The 24703-nt window shown below is 41.0% G+C and overlaps 1 protein-coding gene across 1 annotated transcript in view; it reads right to left on the bottom strand.

The window, feature by feature from the left end:
• LOC116036048 (neurexin-2-like) overlaps nt 1–24703 on the bottom strand; it is a 446903-nt gene that overhangs the window by 14496 nt on the left and 407704 nt on the right. Inside the window, exons 13-15 of the mRNA XM_035993813.1 lie at nt 22656–22775; nt 20850–21231; nt 18751–18941 (exon numbers count right to left, since the gene is read on the bottom strand). Of these exons, the coding sequence (XP_035849706.1) occupies nt 18751–18941; nt 20850–21231; nt 22656–22775 (693 nt within the window). The remainder of the gene's footprint in view (nt 1–18750; nt 18942–20849; nt 21232–22655; nt 22776–24703) is intronic.

The raw sequence follows: 24703 nt of genomic DNA, 5'->3' as shown, positions 1-24703 counted from the left end.
ATGTGCTGAGCAGTTTGATTCACAATAGGTTATGTTAGGGTTAATGCTCAACGAGGTGTCCATTGTCAGGTATTAATGGACGACGGCGAGGCCTCCGCCGAAGTTCATTAATACCTGACGATGGACACCTCGAAGGGCATTAACCTGCTTATACCATGGTCACTTGCCAAATAACATATTTTTAAAACATAAGTTTATATTTGAATTAGTTTTGCAATCGACAATACTCGATTCTGATTGGCTGCAGGGTGTCCATAAAAAAGTGTTATAGGACACCTACTAAAGGAGTTCCGGTGAAACTGACTGTTTACTGTTCTACATGAATGCGCTACATTAAAACAAAAAGGAAATGTGAATCTGTTATTTCCAACACTGTGAGGTGCTTCAGTGCCTCGTCCTCTGAACACCACAGGATGGCGCTAACACACAAACTGCAAGAAGTAAGTTTTAGAGCCCCTCTGAACTGACTTTGTTTCACAGCGAATAACGTTATCTCACATCCCGTTTACTGTTCAGGTCGCTACTTCAGGCTGCGGCCGACAGTAACGTTACACATCGCGGATAAAATTGGTCGTAAAAGTCGTTATCTTGTTTTGGGGACAATGACATGGCTGACAGCTAGCTTGTCTTGATGTCAAACATACTGTCAAATTATTTTTATTTGATTGCCAACTGTACACAATGTGATTGACTTTGAATTTTGCTAGCATAGCGTTAGCTCATAGCTGAGCTGAAGGGTTCTGTGAGCTGAGCGTACTATAAATATCCCCCGTTGCTAAGGGAGGAAAGTCGTATCTAAGGTCCTTCCTATTTCCTGGAGCAGGGAATAACATTTGCATTGCATAAGAATCTTATGGGATGGGAATGATTGTTCCAGGTATTAGTCAAACCGTCAGGCGTAACCAGGAAAACAGAGTTATTGTTTGGAAAAACTTTAGATTTCGATTGTAAAATGAATTAAAATATAAACTTATGTTTTAAAAATATGTTATTTGGCAAGTTACCATGGTATAAGCAGGTTAATGCCCTTCGAGGTGTCCATCGTCAGGTATTAATGAACCTCGCCGTCGTCCATTAATACCTGACAATGGACACCTCGTTGAGCATTAACCCTAACATAACCTATTGTGAATCAAACTGCTCAGCACATGGTTGTATAATTATAACAGTTGTCATACGGCTGCAGAAATATTTTCTATTAAAGTGTTTAAGGTTAGACAGACTGTTGCTGAACAAACAATAATGAGCTGATTTATAATCATTTGCGATCTTGTTCTCTCTTGTTGTCATACAACATGCAGGAATGCAAAAAAACGGTAATTAGTGCGTGATCAACACAAACATTAGAAGCTCATGTTATAGCTGTCGGGCATTAAACCTTACTTAATGTCATAACCCTAAATCACAGGTTTTGTTTATTTAGTAATAGAGAACAGCATTTTTATTTGATTTGTTCACTTCCATCAATCCAGTGTTATGTCTAAGCTGCTACACATGCAGTTAATAAACCCCTTGACGCTATGCTTTACAGCATACAGTATCTGAAGTCTCGTAGCTGCTCTGTAATCATTTACTGAATAGTGTTGCCTACTGTAATAAAATTATGCAAGCTGCTACTAACCCATCACTACCCCACAGGGATGTATATTTCCATTAGAGGAAAGAAAAATACCTGAATTCATAATTTCTAAATCAAAAACAGGGAATAAAACAGTTTGCCACCATGACGTCTCATTGACCCCAATGCAATCAGTCGGCAAGGAGTCCTTGAGAGAGCTCCGGATATGTGCCAGTGCTTGCTGGTGACACTTTGTGAGCGATTGTATAGTGACACAGACAGGCATCATTACACACTTTCATGCTTCCTTTCTCCCTCCACGAAATGTCACTCCGTGTTGAGTGTCCTTTCGCTTTGCCTCTCTCCTTCCCGCTGCACTTCATTTTTTTTTCTCACTTTGCCCGGTCACTATCATTTACTCTCCATTTTCCTCATATTTGTGTTCATCTCCCTGCCCTTTCCTTTTTCCACCCTCGCTCTTAACATCCTCCCCTTGTCTTCCTTTATCTCCCCTTCCTGCACCCTCTCCCTTTGCGGTACCTGGTTCCACCGTGGTCTAGTTTTAAAACTGAACTTGAATGTGCACAGACTAAACTTTTGAATCAATGAATTCTTCAGCTGACGCTGAAGTTAAATCAGTAACTGACTGCAGGCTCACAGCTGTTTAAAATATTACATGTAAATCACTTTGATGTCAGTGAAGTGATTCCAGCTGCGAGTCAGACAATGTACCCATAACCTGCAGTAAAATCCAGCAGTTATTGTATTATTCACTACATAATGGAACAGCTCTGCAATTCCACTCCAATCTCTCTCTCAAAGTCTATAATTCTATAGAAAAAGAACTCACACAAAATCTATTTTCCTTTGATTGAATCCTTTGATTTTGCCCCCCGAAAGACATGTCTGTCCAATGCATTCCCATAAACGTCATACGTCCGTATGATATCGTACGAAAATGTATGCACACCAAAACATATGATATCCTATGAAATTAGGAGGCCGCCGGCTGGTCACGTGACACCGGCTGGCTATGAGCTCCACGACACCAAGAGGCAGTTGCTAGTTGTTTAAGCCGCTATAGAGCTTCATGACGCCCGCTACACCTCCACTGTATCAGCGGTAGTTGGTGGTTCAGTTACCCGAAAATAGGTGACTTTGAGTCGGGTACAAAGCATCCCGAGCTGCCGGTCATTTCAGCGGACATTACGGTTAAATTTAGTCCACAAAATATAATGAAAGTTAATATCAGGCACCAAAACGACTAGTGAAGATTAGGAAAAAGATTGTGGTTTGGATTGAAACACTCCTAAGGAACACGCATTTCCTGAGTGAAAGGCTTTAGTTTACCCCGGGAAGCGAACTCTGCTCTCTGGCTTGAAAGTCCTGTATGTTAACGCCCACCCATCCTCCCCGACTACTCTCTACGCGGCCAGCCGTGTTCTTATACAGCAAATGGTTGGAATGCTTATGAATTACAGTGCTTAACTTTTCGTAGCTTTTTGAACGAATGGTTCATGAGAACAGGCTGGTCTGTCTGAGTCCCACTGTTGTGTGAAGTCTGTTCTCAAGTGGACCTTCACGATGGCCTCCGCCATGGTTGTGAGAAATCGTATAATGGACGAGGGCAGGCTTTTTCTCTTATACCCTCTCTTTCTCAATCTTTCTAAGATGATGGAGAAGGGGACCTGTGTTTGTGGAAAATAAACACATGCACCCATGACAATATCCCATTCATCAGGGGGCATTATTACCAGTCGGGCCCCTGCCAGGTGAGTGCAGGCAATGAAGCCCCAAGGATTTATGACTCATGAGGAACAAAGCCAGTCCCACTCTCTACTAAATAAACCTATGACTGAATGTGGTAAATGTATTTTCGTTATTCTTTTGTGTAACTTTGAAAATCAAATAATAAAACTGTTTCATTTCTCTATTTTTAAAAAAAAAAAAATTTAGTTTGTACTAATAATATATATATATATATATATATATATATATATATAGGGGGGTGAAGTGGGGAACAGCCCACTTCACCCAGACAGAAAATTGGCCATCTGCCTATCATAACCTGGCAGTTATTGAAAATAAGACTTCTTTTATTGACACATCTGCCTGGAGAGAAGTTATAAATACATAATTACAGTATGAAAACATACAGGGTAGAGGGTTTAAATGCCATCCTCTTGTGTTTGCATGGAGGAGAATTTCATAAAGTCTATGTGTACAAGATTTGTTAGTTTGCCTTTTCCTCATATACAGATATGAACTGCTTTGTTGTTATTTATGTTAAATTGTTCCTATTATGGTATTTTGACGAACAGCCAGCTAATCCAACAGCTAGTTACAAATTAAATGCGGGAAATGTAATTGCATATGTCAACTGGCACCAAAACATTCTTTACAATTATTGGGTGTTTTAAAAATAAGAAGCTGACATATCACATGAAACTACGATTACAACAAGTGAATAGATTACCCACTAATAGAGCAGTTGACATAATATACACTCATTAGGACTGCAGCTAATAGTTGTTTTTGTTACTGATTAGTTTTTCGATTAACTGATCGTTTGTTTGTCAGTTTTGGTTGATAATTGACTCGCGGTAACGATTGATTTATTTTCAAAATCAATGGCCCAAAATGTAAGCACTTATTTACGGAGCCCTGGAAGTGACATGGAGGAAAAAAACAAAAAAACGAAGAAAAAATAAAAAATAAACATGTACTAGGGACAAACACTGACTATACTCAGTGTTGCCAACATAATGACTTTGTTGCTAGATTTAGCGACTTTTCAGACCCCCTTAGCGACTTTTTTTCACAAAAGCAACTAGCGACAAATCTGGCGACTTTCTGTAGAAAAGACAGCGACTTTCTGTAAAAAAAAGTAGCCAGTATTGTCCAGCGAGCATGCGAGGTATTTCTCTCCTGTGGCCGCCAAAACAGTCACCTCACTCTTCTGTTCTATGACAGAGGAGCAGCCCCTCTCGTCTCTGCTCTCTCCTCATGAGCAGAAGCACTGAGAAGGGGAGAGGGGACAGGTGCGGGGGCCGGTGTAGGCAGAAGAGACAGTGGGACGCGATGGGAGAAAGACGCTGCTGAGCTGGCCTGGCCCTGGGCAAGTCAGCCTTCTTTTAGATCGATCTTTTTTCCTCCCTTTGTAGAATTTCTTTTTTTACTTCAAAGATAGGCTACCTAAGTAATAATGATAAGGTAAAATAAATTCCTGTATTGAATTTGTGATTATTTGGCTAAATATTTCTATTTCTTTCTATCTACCTTGCTGACACAACCACTAAGCTTTATGCAAATGAGCGTATGACATCATCTAGCTACTTTTAGCGACTTTTGGAGCTGGTGCTAGCTACTTTCATTGGAAAAGAGATGGCAACACTGACTATACTTTTGTGAGATCTTGACTTTGTTTTGTGAGATATCGAGTTTCATTTGTGAGATCTCGCAAATCCAACAAACGATAAGGCTAACCTTAGTAGCTAGCTAGTAGCACGACATAATGATTACATCTCCTTGGTTGTCTAAATACATCCATCGTTTATTCTGATAAGCATTACTAATTAATACATGTCAAAGTGAAGTGTTATAATGAACATTGTCGCTGACTGTTGATGTCAATGACTGCAGGCTAACCTTAGTAGCTAGCGCTAGTTTGTCTTGTCGTAGCAACCGGTAGCAACATGCGCGTTCATGAACTTCTCTCAACAACATCAACAGTCAACGACAATGTTCATTATAACACTCACTTTAGCATGTATTAATTAGTAATGCTTACCAAAATAAACGATGGATGTATTTAGACAACCAAGGAGATGTAATCATTATGTCATGCTACTAGCTTGATACTAACTAGCTAGCACTAGCTACTAAGGTTAGCCTTATTGTTTGTTGGATTTGTGAGATCTTGCAAATAAAACTTGATATCTCGCAAAACAAAGTCAAGATCTCGCAAAAGTATAGTCAATGTTTGTCCCCAGTACATGTTTTGTTCTTCCTTCTTTTTTTTCTTTTTTTTTCCCTCCATGTCACTTCCAGGGCTGCGTACTTATTAACATTATCTTGCAGTTTATTTATTTTACACATTTTCTTTTCTTTATTTTAAGAGTTATTTGACTTTGACTAAGTCAAGTCTGCAGAGCGGTTATAACAGAGAGCATAAACTGTGCACACATGCAGCGGTGTGTCAAAGAAACCCCATCTCTATCTCAGCTCCACCTCCAGTGAGCAAGCTGGCTCTTTGATGAAAGGCAGAGATGAAGCGACAGAAAGGAGACAAGAGGGTGGGAAAATGGCCAAAGCTCTGAGTAATGCCAAAGTAAATTGTAATGTAAGACAGGTCAGTGGGAGAAGAAAAAAGGCTAAAACACACTGCTCTATTGCAGCACTCAAGCTACCTAGCCCATCATTTATTGAGAGAGCACTGACACTGAGCAGAAAAATAGAGGGGATAGAAAAGGACATGGGAGGGAAATGAATAAAAAGGAAACAAAAAAAAAGTGTGGAAGACAAGGTAAGTTTTATAGGACTGTGTTAAGGACCTATATATTTAGGCTAAAACTACGACTTGACACGATCATTTGCTGTTGCCATATTGACTCACTTATAAACAACGCTCAGCTGACGACACAGCAAGTAGGGCTGCACGATATTTTGTTTCATCGTCGACATCATGCGCATGCGCGATAGTCACATCGCAGGACGTTGCGATGTTGACGCTACAACTTCTTTGCTGCTTGATAAAAAAGTAAACTTTCACCGTTCTCCGCTGCTGACACAGTGATGCACATGCTTTTCCATGGGTAGTGAAGCTACAGCAGTCAGTGTTTTATGTTCGCTGCAAAGACAAACTAAATCACCTGATTAATGCAACGTAATCACGACATATCCCGGCCATTTTTCACCGCAGAAAGCTGCTACCAGCCAGGCTAAAGCTAACATAGTTAGCCTAAAGAAACATGGCGTATGTCCCAACTAACGTTATGGTTCGGAGCTGCGACGCTGGAAACGTAACACTAATCTACAACAGCAGTCTGTTTCTGATATAACGTCATTTACACTGGTTTAAGTGCTCTTGGATACACCGTTTGTTGCAAGAGTGTGACATGCAGGCTCTGCATGCACAGCAAACCCACAATCATGATCAATTTTAATCAATTCATCAAACAACCAAAGCAGGCCCCGCTAGTCGACCACAACCTGAAGTTTAGAGGAAGCAACATGCATGCATTATTAATATCATTCACTTTAGCCTGGATTGATATTATATAAATACAATGGTGTCATGTCAATCAAAAAAAAAAGCATTAAAGTTCAACAAAGACTGGTTCACATAAGAAAATTTCCTTTTTCATTTTTATTTTCTTTGTAGATGCATTCCCCTACAAAATCACCCCAGTAGTTGAGAATGATTTAGTATTTCTAAATAGGGCTATTATGTCCTCTTGTCTTTTTTTCATATCACAATATATATCGCAGGGAAAAAAAATATCGCAATGTAAGTTTTTTCCAATATCGTGCAGGCCTAAAAGCAAGCGACTATAATTAAGATGTGGTTTATTAAAAACTTTTATTAGGCCACCTGGTAGGGCTGAACGATTAATTGCATTTGCGATAATATCGCGATATGTTAAAACGCGATTTCCTAATCGCAAAGTTTGCGATTTGGTCACATGACTCGCGGGAGCAAATCAGTCTGCACTCCGCAGAGAAAGCATCAACTAGCACGCTAACGCTACGCCGTACCTTGAGCTGATTTCTGTCATTCAAACAACTCTGAGTTGTAGTTTAAAACTTTTACAGCCATTTTAATAAAATGAAGGTTTTATTCAGGCTCGAGTCCATACATGCAGTTAATGGATACAGGCACACAGAACTCAAGGCTCGGTTGGCAACGATTAGCTCTGATTAGCGGTTAGCTCCGGTTAGCGGTTAGCTCCGTTATAAAGATATGAGTGGAGGAGCTGCCACTGAGAGGGGTAACAATCAGACTCTGATAAATGACGTTCGGGGAGCTTTCACAGCAGCGTGGCCGCGGTGTTTCAACAGTTTTATTAGTACAGTTAATCCCACGGCAAGAACACCAGCAACTAGCTAACGCAACGATAGCCTCTCTGAACAAGTGCAAACGGCAGCACGCAACTTCACGAGGGGGAGGGGCTGGAGGCAGCTCCTCTCTGTGCACTGTAAAAAAAAATACACTGGTGTGTGTGTGTGTGTGTGTGTGTGTATATATATATATATATATATATATATATACACTATATTTTTACTTATTTAACTGTCTAGTGTGTAATTATGTGTTATTCATACTATAACATGATTTGTTGTTTGTCTTTGTTGAATAATACAGAAGACAAAGAGCTTAAAAAAATAATCGAATCGCAATCGCAATATTTGGGGAAAAAAATCGCAATTAGATTATTTTCAAAAATCGTTCAGCCCTAGCACCTGGGTAGCTCACCTGGTAGAGCACGCACCCATGTATAGAGGTTTACTCCTTTACTCCTCCTTTGCTGCATGTCATTCCCCCATCATTTTTTAAATATTTGTATTTCATTTTTTATTTGATAATGATGTAAGTTATATAACTGGCTTTAAAATGTGTATCTATTGTGGAACTACTGTATGTCTGATAATGGTAATTAAACGTTGATCGATTAATAGTTAAGAAGAGCTGTTTACATTAATAATGAGGAAGATAAGGCAGCATCACCACCTGTGCTGATTATGTAGATTACGACATATTAATGGTGCCATGTGGATGAACCCAAACTGCTTTCACTGTCTCCACGCTGCTCACGCTTCCACTGCAGAGGTGCCATGCAGGAGCATGAAGAAAGCAGACATTTATACTTTCTGACGTGGAGTGCAAATCCAGTTATGCTGCATGTGATTTGTTTAGTTATTATTATGCAAATGGCTACAAGCGCAGCTCTGGCAGATCTTTATTACATTGCCTCTTCTCGCTCTGCCATTCACAGTCCTACCCCTGGTGCAGACGGAAGCAGAGGTAAGGAGGAAACTGAATAAAGTGCACGTGTTGTACACACAGGTGCAGACACAAACCCAAACTGACATGTCTCACGTCTTTTCCCAACAACATCAGATTTCAGCAGAAACCTCACTTCCAACATTCTCACCCTAACGAGTCTCAAGGGAACGCTCGTAACTTCCTGTACGAATGTAAAACAATTCTAAACAATTTCAATGACTCTGTTTGATTTAGTCTACCAGTGTGACTTTTCCTTGATGCTACTGATATGCCTGATTAGTTTTAAGATACCACCCCTTGTTTCAAGAGAAATCTTTGTGCAAGGAAGTGCATTATATTGGCCAAATTAGAAGTGTTTTATTGAAAATATTAAAGTAGCAGAACCCTGAGAATCAGACATAGAAAACTATGTCTGATTCTCATTGTGTTGCATAAACCATGGGGGAAAAACACCCCAAAACATATTGGAAGAAAAGCCACATTTTAGCAGTGTGCATGTAGCCGAGGTGCTCTGCAATGTGCGTGAGAGTGATGGGCTCAGACATCAATGAAATAAACATGGCCCCATCATATGCCTCTTTAAGCCTTCGTATCTTTGTCATAACAGACCATAAAACTGCCAGAACACAGTAGAAGTGAAAGTAGCTGTTGGGAAACATATCTTTAAGGAAAAGAAGTCTTTGTATTTAAGACAGAGGCATTCAAGGTCTTTTTTTCCACTGACTTGAATACAGGGGTTTCATGGAACTAGCACCTAGTGGCCATTACAGTAGCATTAGGTTGAAACACATTCACAATGGGTTCAGCATTCAGCTGAGGTGTTTTTCTGCTTGGACTTTTGACAGCTTAATTAGACCTTGAACACTTGTAGCCCTTTGAGCTACAACTGCATACTCTGTCAAAGATTACGAGGTCAAGAGCATTTATGAAGAAAGATTTGTAATCAGCGTAAAGCAGTTGCAGTGTTTTGCCTCCAGATTCAAATTGTTTTCTGTGCATCTTTTCATGGGGGCTGAAGTAGAAATGAATAGGATTTAAATGTTCACTTCTGGACAATCACATCTCCGCCTTGTCCTTCACTCTATAGAACTGCACTGTCGCTCCAGAGGTGCTGATTTTAAAAGGCCATTCACTCTGACGTGGCGTTATGTAGGAGGGTGATAATAAGAAGCAAAGGAGAGGGAGAGAGATGCATTCTTCTTACATAATGGAGTAGACCATGGCATTATAGTAATGACTTTTCCTCTCCATAAGTACAATGGAAGGACAGGAAAACCCTCAGGATGTAATAATCCATGTATATCGTCACAGGATGAATAGACTATGTTTTAAGTCCTCTCTGACACAGGCTCACTGTGATAAGTGAAAATGTTAATGATTTGGTGACAGTTTACTCAGGAGGACAGACGCTTGCATGGGGGTACTGACGATGGGTGACGAGTAACTGAAGGGAACCAGTGTTGCCCTGACAATAGCACCTGACAGAAAGCAGTGGAAAGCATATGCTTATTGTTGAGATTTTATAAGCTCATACAGCAGGGTTCTAAGAGGTTAAAGTTGTCTTTCTTTTATCCTTTATAATCACCCTTTTACTAAACACGCAACATGCTACTGTGTCCTTGAGCCAGACATTGAATCCCTAGCAGCTGCAGAGCGGCTGTTAATATTGCTTATCTTGATACCTCTTCTAAAGAAGGGCAAGCATGAGAAAAATCCCGCTTTCACAGAGGGGTAGCAAGGGGCGAATGATCTATGTAGTATGGCATTAATGTTACGATTAAATATATCATAGACCAACTCCAAAATAAGGCAAAAGAGGTTGAAGCTGCTGATGGTACTAGCCAGTGTGTTTTAGATTGTATGGTTTATGGTCAATTTGTGTATGGCCATTACCATGGAAACACATCATTTCATTCACACACGCACTGCGACTCTGAAATTAACTAGACGTTACCCGGCAGAGCTGTATGTGAGAGCACAAATATTAAACGGTCTTTGCCCTGTCAGTTCCTTGTACAAAGTCTGTGTAATGTCCGTTTGAACCCATGTGTGAATAGAGCAGCTCAGAAGTCACACCAAGTGAGTGGGCGTGTTGATGACGTTTCTACTGACTGGGAGAAAACAAAGATCGGAGGGTGAAGAAGGGGGATTTGCACGAAGACGGCATCAAAAATGTCTAAATGGAGAGACACCAACTTTCGGGAACTTCTATCGGTAAGTGTCCCGACCCTACACGCTCTACCCAGGCACCACCCCTCGACGAAACCAACAGAGTATTTTCAGTAAGCGAGAACGCGTCTGACACTGACAATATGTCCTGTTGTGTGCTACAACAATGTGTGCTAAGGGGCAGCCCCAGACAATGTCCAGACCTGATTCTGCGGACATTTTTCGGCGTTGATGTGAGAAAACGGCTTGAGATGTCACTGATCCAAACGTGCCACTCATCTGGGTCAGGAGGTCAGATATGCCTAAGGATCTTTTCATCTGGAGTGTCAAACAATTCTGTGTGAAGATAAATAGCTGGTAAAGAATTAGATAAAAAAAAACTTCTGGAAACAGAACAAATCACTGTTTTCAATGAGAAATGGGGACAGTACACTTCTGTACACATGTGAGTCTAGGTTGTAGATGTATACAGTACACTCTATGAGCTGCCTTTGACCAAAGCACTTAACCCACCGCTGCTCCACTGAAGTTGTTTACTGGCTATACACTCAGCAGGTACTAGGCACGTTGAATATATGTACCTCTGCAATGTTTTCACTACAAAGACAGTATGTTCCATCAGAAACAAAATAATATTTGCATTCATTTACCTTTAAAGAAAGGCTTCCATTTGGTGCTATTACTCTGTTGTACCTGTACAACACTCCTGTGTTTTCCAGAGGGACATTTCACCAAATATGGATTATACTAACGCTGATTTTTGAAGTAAACGTCAACCTTGCACGTGTCTGGTGTCACAAAGTAGTTGGTGTTAACACAGGAAGTGGTACAATCCAGGATTAGATAATCAACTAGTTTAGCTTGGTTTGTTGATCAAACGGTCAATCTCAATTTCTTTCGCTGGCAAGAACAGAGCTTGTTAAAAAGTAGATACCCGTTTGTCTTTCTCTCCTCTTCTCTCTCTCTCTCGCCAAACATCTCCTCCATATTGTATTTCAATTTGTTGTGCTTTAGAAAAAAAAAATGGAACATATTCAATGCCATCTTTTTACAATTCCACGCAAGTATGCCTCATTAGAAAGCATCTTCAAAAGGAAGGGACAGGCACTGCCTGAATATTGCACGCCAAATTATTTCTCCTTCCTGCATTTCATCAAGCTGAAAAACTTTCCATTAGATTTGTGCTACTGTTGTTATCCCTCATTAACCATAACGGCATTTAATAATGACGTTAATATATTTGACATCGTCACATTGCTTGCATAGTAAAAGCATGCTTATGTTTACTTCCTTTTCCACATGACCAACACTGTTTACTTCAACTTCAGCATTTTAAGAAAATGGAAGATGCAAACCAAACAGTACTACAACACTAAAACATGCAGTGTTGTGTTTTGTTTGTTTGACTAACTTTGATAGTGTATTGCTCCAGTTGTAAGCATTTGCATGTTATGGTTATGTCCTAGATTAACCACCGACTTCCAACATAAATAATTCTGCCCAAATTTAGAAAAACTACATAACTGGGATTTTAATTTGTAATGCCATTATAAGTTCTGTACAGTACAATGCTGGTGTTGCTATGTTAATAATGCAACAGTGACTAAAAGTGTGAACTCTAAGACACTAAGTACTATGCTCTGGTACAGTAGTGCCATCACTTGATAAAAGATGTTCGAGCAGTGATAATCAACTTACGGCTCAAGGGCCAGATCTGGGTGCCAGGTGGCCCGCCGACCGTTTTATAATTTGCAATGAAAATAATTGTAATCACAGCAAGAATTTTGTTTTGTACTTTCAATGTAAATAAGGTGCAAGAGTGCATTAAAGGGGAACTATGCAGTTTTTTTATCCTTAATTTACCTTAACTGAACAGCTTCGGAGTCATTAGAATGGTTATATGACTTTTTTTCGGGTTGAATGGTGGTCGTCTCGCCGGCCTCAGCGTCAGGAAATATCGCGTGATATCAGGTCTCGCGATATATCGAATTGCTTCACAGCACTGCACACATACGCCCATTCAGAAACTGGCTAACAAGGTAGTGATGGAGTTTTTCACACTATCGTCATGGCTGAGCCAAAAAAGGGATAATTCTGATCCCATAAATGTGTATTTCAAACTGAAAGAGCTTTAATATGCTATTCATTCTGTCCCTAGTAGGAGCAGTGTATGTCTATGTTTATGAATCATTGCAACATTTGAGTGATTGCATGATGCAAGATGTTCCAGCTATGTTTATTCTTGTATAAACTCTTTCAAATGTAACCAAAGCATTCACAATTAAAATGCAGTTGCAGCTATTGTACACAGTAAAATATCAGATTTAACAGTCATATACTGTGGGCCTAGTGTCAATCCTTGTGCCAAGGTAATTTAGTTAAGTCAGTTATTTTTGAAAACAAAGAATTTCAAAGAAAAATTAGTTATGGGCCTTCTAATGTTCATTCATGTTATCTGATAAACGATACTAACATCTGTTTATTAACTGGCCCCTGCCCTCCAGTCATTTTGCAAAAGGGGCCGCCGGGCAAAGCATATCCTCAATGGTTTTAATCAGAGGACATTCACTAATTAGCATGAAGTACCCTTGGTCTAAGGTGCTATGTGTAACATTAATAATCAATATATCATTGTTAATTAATTGTGATACCTTTGGTATGATTAGCATAAACAAATGGAGACGAGTGGCCTCTGTCCACCCCAAGTGGTACTACTGATGCGGGCGTTCCTCAAAATAAAGACGTATCATTTAAACCCTATTGCTTTCTGTCACAAAGAGTATGCTGCTAATTGTTCCTGCTATCTTTCCCAGAGGAGGCTGCTTGTCTTCTGGGTGATGGTTTTGTTTATTTTTTTGGTAATTATACGGAAGACTCAAAAGCAACATGGTAATTACGAGTGTGAAAATGCTACAAGTAACACCTGGAAACCATGAAATAAAATATTTGTAAAACGCTGCTGTTGACAGTTGAAACATTTCACACCATTAATGCAAAAATAATGAAACCAATCTCCCCCACCAGGTCCATGTGGCAAAATATCAAAAGGCACTACTAACACAGGCCAAGCAGCCATCACAATATGAAGCATCAATCGACGGGCTGCTGCTGCTGCTGCTGCTGCTGCTGCTGCTGCTGCTGACATGTTCCCGCAGAGGTGGAGGGGATGGGTTTGACGAACGAAATCTTTTCTTTGCTAAGGAATTTATTCAGTAATAATTAACTACATTTTACTGGAGCAAAGTAGCGCTTGGGGAGGAGTGTTAACCAACAATTCATACTGTATAGGATCCCCATTGTTGAACATCTTAGGCAGTCATTAGATTGTCAAAACAAAACTCCTGCAGCTGAGATTCCAAGACAGATATTGTACATTCAATTTGTTACCTTCCTCTGATGGATGGCTCACCGCTCTATAACAGACATAATCTCATGCTGAATATTACTAGAAAAGGGGCATAATAGATACTTAGGCTTTGAATGGAATCAATGCATTGTTCAAGGAAATGTGACAGGTATGACATGGCAGATGCCAGTTAGTTTTCATGTGGCATTCTGAGCTTTAGAAACGCTATTTTACATGGTCTTTTTATTCCATCCGTGAGTATTTGAATGGAAGAAGCGCCACTCTCACTGCCCTGTAAGAAACAGAGCGTCCAAAAAATTTTATTCTGACCAAAGTGAGAACAAATTGACCCGAACAAGCAGTCCTAGTTTGATAATGATGTACTATGCTAGTGAAACATATGGACTAAGGAACATGCTCTCTCTCTCCCTTCACTCCTTTTATAGTACAACAATTAGTTTTAGTCAGCTACGACTACGGCTGCAGTCACATCTGCTGGTGTTACTGCTGTGTGATATTTTCCATATCCAAATTAAAGCTTTAGTGCGCAACTTTTTGATATTAATGAATGTCCGTTACAACCAAGCCATTGCCAAATAAGTTGATCCAAAGCTAATTAAGACTATCAGCTCCACACAACTCTCTCTGTATTTCTCAGTATGACTATGTTCAGAAGATTGTGGCGTCCGGTGACTATCCCGCGCAGGAGCTCGAGTGAAGATAGTTAACTCTTCTAAAGAGTCCATCATGTTTTTTTAATCCTCCGTGTCTCCTTGGCTACTAGCAACTGCGTGGAGGAGGGTGGGGGTGTGTGTGCGCTATCACGGATGACTTGTATCATGTGGACACGCCGACAGTGTTGTTGTTATTACTTAGAATTCCTCATAGGGGCGACAGAAAATATGCACTATAGCTTTAAGATGCACAAATTCCAAGTATCAAAGATATGCACTCACTGTTTGGTACTAAATAGTGTTATCATATTCAGCTTTTTATGATGTATTGTATTTTCTACCGAAAAAATACTGTATTATCATGTTTTACCATCATATTGCAAAGCGTTTCTGGCATATTTGATAAGGATTCTTTATACCGTGTTGCACGGTACAATCAACAAGACTATTCCATGGCAATATGACATTACGTTGCTATCACTGTGTTCTGCAGGTTGTCAACAGGATGACAAATCCATATCCTCTGTGAGTATGTTTAACATGTCTTCTTCTGAGGCTGGCATTCACTATACTCAGTGCCATCCTCGGGGACTGTGTGTTGTTCCCCTCACCATACTTTAGCTGACAAAGAGGGATGCCTTGAAGATTTGTTTTGCCTGTACAAAAACAAAGCGAAGGAAGACAAGGAAGGAGCGCAAAACCCTTTTTTTTTTTTACCATTTTCTCTGGGCAATTACACAGATAAAGCTTGGAAAATTGGGTTTTTTTCTTTGAAATGCAGGCAGAAATGGTGGTTCAAACAAATCAAAGAGATTGTGAGAAATGGCTTATTGTTGCCATTTCCTGTGTTTGATCCACACTTTGTGTGTGACTGCTGAACAGTCAGAAAAGCGTACATGGCATACTCTGTGTGTACACAAAATGTAAGAGGGAAACAAAATTCTGCCCATCATATTTAATAGAACATTTGTCCATGTATTTGTCAAGAGTCTTTCTTCGCTTACACACATGCTTAGGCCTGGTGCTTTGCTCTAGGGTTTAAGGGCACTACAGTGTTGGAGCTGTGCATGATATTTTGGCAAGAGAACGGTCACGGCACTCCAGAGCAAGGTTTGAATGCCCAATTAGACGAGGGAATTGATGATAGAGACATCTCCCCCCCGCTAAAGCGAGATTTACACCATTTTCGCCACTAGCACTAGCTGCCTCCGCCTTCATCCACTGCTGCCGTGAGTTGTTCAGATAAAGAAAAGGTACCCTGAAACAGTGGCTCACAGATTATTAACACAGATGGAGGGTTACTCCCCAGCCATGTATACTGTGTTGATTGGGCACTGAAAAGGCAAACATGGCTGCCTTCTGTTTCATTTGTGAGACAAATCATTCAATGGGGTGTCTGCACTATAGAATATGCAAATGGAGCCCTTGTGGCTTTGTGGCGGACAGCTGAGACGCACGCTTGTTTGGTGGTGTTTTATAAGAAGGAGGTACAATTTTCTGTTAATCACCCATGCTCAGTGAGGGAATGCTATCATCAGTTGTATTGCTTGGAGAACGCTGCTTGTCCCAATAATGGGAAAAACAGATTATGTTTACATGTAAACTGCAATGACAGCTGAGGGTGTGTGTCTTGTTTGCGTGAGGGGGGGGGTTGCTATGAAGCACTTGTGCTTGATTAGAAAGGACACAGTTCAACGGGTTTGCATATGGTGGGAGAGTTTAAGGGACGACTTCCTGTAAGTCCTCCATTGACTGTCTCGGAGTTGATCGACAGCAGTTTCTGCCACAGCCTAGACAGAAGCAATCGATCAAAAAGAAAACCCTCCTAATTACCGACATCAATTACTACATCAACTGAAAGAGATCACAAGAGTAGATATGCCGCAAACAGTGTGTGGATGCACAGGAGGTTAGTTTTATCTATAAATCACACATAATGTGTAATGAATACATATTACACTGCAGCTTGCTATATTCAAAAACCTTGAAAGCAAGCATTGATCATATCTAGTAATTACTGATTTTTTAATTGACATCGCAGTCTTGCGAAATGAGCACACAAATAAGATGATGTTTTTTTGCCTTCTCCAAAGCATACGTGACAATAACATAATCGGCCATGTGCGTGATGCACTTCATTTGTATTTCACCATGAAATGCAGTGAGATCAGGCTGCTAACTACATGTCTCACTGCTAAAACCACTGCAGCTAATTGTACACTTTTCAGTCCCTGTGTTTCCGGCTTATAAAAGCTTGTTCTGTCTTCAGTACCCTTGACTGTATTCCCGTGTAGGGACACTGGCATAGTGCCATTATTCTATAAACCCCCCTTACGATAATCATTTTTTCAACTGCACTATGCACACCCCAAAGGACAAAACTGAAAAAAGTCTGTCAATAAATCATTCCTTCCCAAAAAAAAAAGCTTGGGGCCCCTTTTGATCTTTTGACTTCTCACATCCTTCAGTGGCCCAAGGGGCTCATCCTGACTTCTGATGTGTCTCGCATAACAACCCCCAGTAGCCTCAAGAGCACTCCACACTCTGGGACATGACACAGACAAAATCAAAGTGAATCATTCAGAGCTAATCTTAATATGACTACAAACAGACACTTGAAACAGTTCAGAGTTGCTAACATCGCTTCACATTGTCCACTCTCAACATCCTTGGGTCTTTCTTCCAAGTAGCTCTTTCTATTTGACTTTTGACTTTTATTCTATTGCTGTCACTCTTGCGCTCCACAGGCAGCCACTCTCAAGCTTCCAAATAACACATCAGAAAACCGGACTTCTGAGGTCTAAAGCTTACAATTACCTGAGCCTCCAGTCCCAGTCTCCCAGCACACCAGAGATACCTGCTCACTTTTAAGTGCCTTGTAACCGCGGCTATTATTTCAAGATGGTTCACGCGGGCAGGGTATTTTAAAGTCATAGATGGTAAAGCTGTCTCCATCAAAAGAGAGTCATCATATTGCGGGTAAAAGTCAAGTGTACCCAACAGTGACGGTGAAAACGAGTGACAAAAAAGAACAAAGCACAGAAGGATGATGTGATAAGCTGTTATTGTTTTTATGGCATGATTCTTTGTTTTGAACTTCTGTGATGTTAGATTAAGGTCATATCGGGGTACCAATTGGTAAAGGATATAGCTCTTATATTGCCCTGTTCCTGTAAATCCAACCATCTGTTGAAAGAGGGGATTGGGGGGGGGGAGGGGAAGAGACATATTTCAAGGTGAAGAGGATAGGCGAGCACAGATGCTGCCAGGCTTTTGTTAAGTTTTATTTCACCCCCTGTCCACTCTTGTTTGCCAAGCACATTTACACTTGGCAGCGTCATTTCGTTTGCTCTGTGTATCCTGGGCCCTTGCACTGAAATGTCACACATTTAAAAAAAGAAAATAATCACAAAAAAAAAACAATATATGCATATGCTCAAGCAAGCACATGCAATTTCCTGTAAACCGGGAATGTTCTAAGTCATTTTTGTGAGGTAAATGTAAATGGACTCTTTTTATATAGTGCTTTTCTAGTCTTAACAACTACTTAAAGCGCTTTAACATAGTACAGGAACCATTCACCATTCACACACATTCATACACTGTAGCCGAGGCTGCCGTACAAGGTGCCACCTGCTCATCAGATATCAGAAGAATTGTGCTCTGTGCATTAACAGCAAAGATAATTATAATATTTCGTTACGACAGTTGTGTTATTTAAGGACTAAAAGTTTGACAAACACTCCCCTACAAAAAGTAGAAATTTGTCAGTGACTAAAAAAAAACAACAGATGTACAGTGTGGACCTATTCCAAAAGCCACTGTGATCCTGAAAGCGGCTCTAATTTAGATGGATTTGAGCTGGCATGTGTTCATGGCCACTTTCCAACAACACTTAAGGTACAGACCAAGGATGACACAGGAATAGTTATTTCCTGTCAGTGGTAATGTTTTCGGGGAAGACTGTATCACTGCGAGCTGGACGACCTGCTGTTACCTTTGAGGTCCAGGTTGCGGGCTCCATTGGAGTGCTGCGTAACGGTGCGTGAGTCGATCTTGAGGGTGTGTACGTTATTGGCATCCCGGGACACCACCACGTTGTGCCACTGGTTGTCATTGAGGGGCTTGTCCGAGTTGCCCTTCATCAGCGACGGCCCGTTGCCGAGATCGAAGACATAGTGGACGTATCTGTGAAGACAGATGTCAGAGTAGAGCGTGTGTGAGTGTGTTTGTCTGGCCGTTATTACAAAGCTAATGCAATAACTGCTCCTGAAGGAAAGGAAATCAAAATAATTTAGGAGAAAACGGGGACAAGCTCCAGTACTAGTTAGAATTCAAACTGTGTTTTCTCATCGCGACAACACTCTCCTACTTGGTCTCCAATGTCCCGTTCCTGTTCTCTATCTAAGAATATATTTTTGAAGTAAATAATGCTACCAGTTTGTATGGCTGCACATGAGGCCTGGGATTTATTTACAAACTGGTTTGACATGTAAATATAGAAACCTGTTTTTGTCTAAAAGCCCTTGTTTGCCCAAAGGCAGACGAGGTGGCACGGTTCCCCCGTTCACACAAATATGGCTGTCTTTTGTGTTTTGGGTTAAGGCTATTGTGGCTGTTTCATTCAAGGTGTATGTGTGTGTTTTTTTTTTTCTACCTCGATTCCAATTCCTTTATGTAGCCTCTTGTCTTTGTGTGGCAGAGGCAGCTCGGGCTTTGTGTTGTAACAGTGCTGACAATAGAGCACAAGAGGAAGAGAGATACACAAGGAAAAGCCTCTTTTTGATACTCTAATTAGGAACAGCTTTTAGGGTGATACAATTGACAATTCGAACCAGTTTATTTCTGGTTTGTGCTGGCTTCTGGCTTATAGAAAATGTTGCCAAATACTTTGCCAGTCAGAGAAATACATTGTGCTCACAGTTATGCATTAACAGTTATCAGTTAATGGAGTGCAAAATAAACACCCAAGAGACAAGTTTTCAAGACAAAACAGAATTGAATATTCCTCTACTTTCTGTTTCCCAGCGGTATGTGCAGCTTTCAGCTGAGCTTTAAACTTTAAAGACAACTGATTATGATAACTTGCACTAAAGTCACTTTTATCCAGCCAACCCTGATTCAAAGCAGTATTAAGTGACCCGCTGATCTGTGTTTACTTTGAGAGACAAAAGCTGTGTTTCATACTTTTTATCATATGTACAGTATATACGTTTGTTGCTAAGAACATACATTTTAAATGAATGATAGTTCAGGACCATTTTTCTTGATTTGTGCAGTGATCAACTGACAATCCACTTAACTCCTCGCTGTATTTCACACAGTGTGCAATAGGGCTGGGTTTCGGTACTCAATACCTTTAAAGGTATGGACCGAAATAAGATAGTGCCAAGTAGTATGGAAACTTTTCTAGTCAAACGATACCTGCATTCCATCCTTTTTGTACCCAGATCGAGAAATAGTTCTCTAATTGTATGGTTTTGCTCACAGCCAATCACCGCAAGCGTTCTTCGATATATGCAGTGTGTGATTGGCCCACTATCTATACAGTCACACAGCGGTGTGGCGAAGTTGAGCGCATTTGAACATTTTCAAAATGTATTTGTGTACACATCATTTGGATGGGCAGGAGTGGTGACGGCATTTTACGCAATTGAATGCTTCTATTCACATGATGGGTACCGATTGAAGTAGAAAAAATAGTTATCAAATGAAGTACTCTATTGGTATTGGTATCACTTTAAGGGTTCTGGTATTGGTATTGTTATTTCCAAAATGATACCCTGCCCTAGTGTGTGACTGGGTTCGATTTAGCCGGAAATGGGTTGGATTGCTCTGCAAAGTGATACTGCTTTACAGCACAAAACTGACTTTCAGTACAAAAAGAGCTGAGGCTTTTATGTTTTCTGTCAATGGCAGATTGGAGAAGAAGTAAAAGCCCAACTGAAAAATTGCTTAAAATGTATTGCCATCACTGAAGCCAAACACAAAGGGAATTGTGGAAAAGTAAATCTTTTGTGACAGTGGGCAGCAGAGTTTTCGGGGATCTATAACCTTTATTGTTCATTAATTAACTGAAAAGCACATGGGACTCACCCCTTCACCAGTTCCACGACAATAAAGTCACTCCCGTCTCCAGAGTTGAAGAGCATCAGGCCGTCCGGCGTGGTGGTTTTAAACTGAAAGAAGAGGTGCATGGAAGCGTAAGCTTGCAAAGTGGCTAGCGCTAAGTAGCTTCCTTTCGTTCGAAATGTCACCGGATCTGCAATGATGTGACGCATGCCAAAGCGGGCGTTCAGTTCGCAGTAGGAGATGTCCCCATTTTTGCACTGGTCTAGGTAGGGCACCCCGTTGAAGGTCAGGCCCTGGAGGTGGCCAATGAAGTGTGAGGGCACCACAGATATGAAGCGTCGCTCGGTCATGATGCCCGTCTCGATGTTGTGGAACTCGAGACGTGTGTGAGCACCCGTCATCTGGCCTGAAATGGTGGAAGGTACAGAGAAAAAAAACAGCTTTTACTCAGAACACAAATGGTAGCACATGTTCTCTAGTTCTTTAGGCAGCATAAGGCATCCTGGGAAAATGTTAAGGATTATGTCACATTGTAACACTGAGAAAGGATTATAACCATTCTAAGCAGTCACATTAAATACGTTTTAAAGCGCCATATGTCAAACTTCTATAGATTTATACTTTCTGTGGAACTTGTATGTCAAACTTGGTTATCATGAACTATTAACATGCAATTAACTGTAAAGCAATGCATTGCAACTCTAAATTACTGTATCTGCTATAGTAATTTAGTGATAAGCACATATTATATGATTTTGGCATATCTCTATTATGCTGATTAGATCACAAATTGATTTTAGTTGCTTGCGAAAACAGTGTGTGTACAGTATAAGGTGTTATTGTATAGGCGCACAAAGGTTGAGCCTATTTATCTAACCTGCTGTGAAGGTAATTATACAAGCATATCATTGCAGAAAATCTCTTGTTACTGCTCTGCATGCCACAATTTATACTGTATTTACTGGGAGATGGGGAGTAATGAGCTTGGCAAGCTGCCGGTTATAATGCCATCCCTGCTAAAGCCTAGCCAGCCCTACAAGGACTCCCTGGGCGCTTCCTCTTTTTCCTTTCCCATGAAGCAGTTTGTGAACCAGTCAGAACTCAACAGGGTCATTCCTCGCTTCTGGCCTCAGCGTGCCCACTCTCCTTCCTTCATCTAGCGAACACCTTTTTCTCACCTCTTCCCTGCCATCCATTTCGCCCACAATACTGCGAGTGCCCATGACTCCACCACGTTTCTTGACCTTTAATCCTTCTCTTGCTATTTTTTTAGAAGTTGGCAAAACCTGTACCTCTGTACTTTGTACACAGTTGCTCGCTCACGGTATATGCTTAAAAAAACATCTTCTTTAATTTAATTTTGGTGCCAAGTCTAAATTACACACACACGTAATCCTTTCAGCTCTTTATATATCTGCATGGGTTTGCAGGGGATGATCTCGTTTTCCATTTCCAGTTTTTTAAATGAGACATACTGAGTGAAGGTGGGTAAGATTATGACCATGTTAAGGTTTACTCACCAACACGTAATGATTGTAATATTGCCAGTAAAGAGTTTTTTTTAGCTCACTTACCACTCTCCCTAAATATCAGTTTAATAGGAAATGAATATCACCTCTATGTCTGATTTCTTATCATCATAATTAGTCACCTTCTGCTTTCAAATGAGTTGTTTTAATGAGAAATGGCAAAACAGTTGGCTTTCTGCGGGTGGATGCGTTATTGTGGAGTACTACATGCAGATTTGCGACCACATCCTCACACTCACTATCTCCTCATTCACTGCCTCACGACCCAAATGCATCCCTCTGTGTAGCGAACACAACTAACCTTCCACTGTGACATTATCCACAGACAGCTGCAGGCTCTTGCCTCGTCGCACCACCTTCACCATGTGCCACTCATTGTCGTTCAGCTTCTGTCCCGCGAACAGCGTCTCAGGTCCTTTGCCTGTAGGAGGAGGGGGTGGGGGGGGGGAAATCAAATCACAAACAGCACAGCAGGAATGCTGCGCGGGCCTACTCATGCACCCACACACACACACACACACACACACACACACACACAGAGATAAAACACAGTATGCACACAGTAGGTGACAGTGCTCGTGGAGAAAACCTGCATGTTTTTAACAACACTCACACTATGGATTCTCCCAGTACACAGGAAAATGAAAGGAATCAAATATCCGGCCTGACAGACTGTAAAATCGAATGGCTTCTCAAAGGCTCACAGCGGTGCGGCAGCATGTCATCAAAGGCAGTGGAACAAATAAGTTGTAACTAGTTGAGGGAGTAGATTAGAACAGGCAGCCAACGACAACTGGAGATGCTGTGTGACACACGGTATATGAAGTCGTGTTTCGCGTCTCAGGTTTAGCACATAGACGAGAGATGGTTTAACCGTTCATGCCGCAAAATGCTCTCCTCCCTAATCCCCCCCCCTCCGCTCCCAATTCCCTTCTCCTCCGCTCACTTCTCTTGCTGTTGTTTCGCCTCCGCCACTGAAAGAGAGGGTTGGGGTTGCAGAAACGCCTATTAGAGCCATATTTACATAAGCGTCTTTTCAAAGTGGGGAACAGTCTATCTATATATATCCTGCCCGTGACCTATTACAGCAACATTACAACTGAATGCCAGCGGGGGAGATTTTGATTAAGACAGCAGTCATGAATCCCTCTTTCAATGTACCGTGAGAAGTTGACGTGATTCATGGCTGAAGTCGAGGTGGTGGCTTGTGCCGGTTAATAGCTGTGTCAAAAGTTTCAATCAAATGATTCAATAATAGACATGTGTGAGTGGCATGGGATGCGACAACAAAATGGAAATCATCCCCCACATGGCTTCAGAAGCTGAAATGACGGCCTGCCAGTAATGGGCGTGCACAGTGTCATGGCACCCAGGTGAAGGTAATCAGTGATGAGAGGAGAGGGAGGATTCTGTAAACAACAACATAACGAGGGGAGACTTGCACCTCATCGGCAGCAGGGCAGACGGAAATAGCAGAATGCTGGAGGAGTCTAGTCACTTCCATTAAGCCACCTTCTATACTCTCTGCACTTTCAGGCAACTCTGGAGTGCAGCAAGGGCCATTGTGGCTGGTGAATAAAGAAATGTGACAAAGACGATGGCTTTCTTACACCATTAAGACTGATGATTTGTTTATTGCAGATCTAGTATTAGAAATCCAGCTTTATGTCTGGGGACAGTGGCTCTTTTGTGACTGGTGAGCTGGCTGGAGCGTATTTTACCAGGTGCTAGACTGGATGATATAGTACAGTATGGCAAAATATGATTGTCCCCTTCCCAGTTGTGTGTGAAATGATGTAGTCTAGATGAAAAAACAGTCCCATCAGTTGATGACCACACTTGGCAAGAACAGACACATGGCCCACTGGAGAATTGTTTTCCCATTTACTCTACTTTTTTATTATATTGTTGTTTTCATGGGCTTTTTTTGTTTTCAGCCACATGAAATTGGATAGAGAGACTTTTGATCACACCATGTGTGAAGTAAATATAAAGGAAAAGACTGCTACATTGCTGGCAAAGAGTGGGTGAAAGTTACCAGCAGAGAAGTTAAGGCTGATACAAAGAACCTTTATTGCCCAGGTATCACTGCAAACAAGAAAGCTAAGAGCTAGCGGTCCTGGGTTAAATAAGCTACTAAGTCTTTAATTCAGCCACTGGCAGAAAGAGGTAGTCATTGCCGGAAAAACATAAGGGGGACGCAGGGCTCATTAATTAAAGAGCTGGCAATTATTAAAATGCAATTAATTCTCATCCTGCCACTTGTGCCCTCTCACTTTTTCTCGGAGATCAGTAGGGCAAAGGGCTGTGATCACATAAACAGAAGCATCCTCTCATTATCTCTTTGTT

The sequence above is a fragment of the Sander lucioperca genome, chromosome 17 (assembly GCF_008315115.2).
Source record: "Sander lucioperca isolate FBNREF2018 chromosome 17, SLUC_FBN_1.2, whole genome shotgun sequence".
In the NCBI taxonomy this organism is placed as follows: Eukaryota; Metazoa; Chordata; class Actinopteri; order Perciformes; family Percidae; genus Sander; species Sander lucioperca.
The sequence above is the reverse complement of the archived record's forward strand: the minus strand, read 5'-3'. Positions and strand labels throughout refer to the sequence as shown.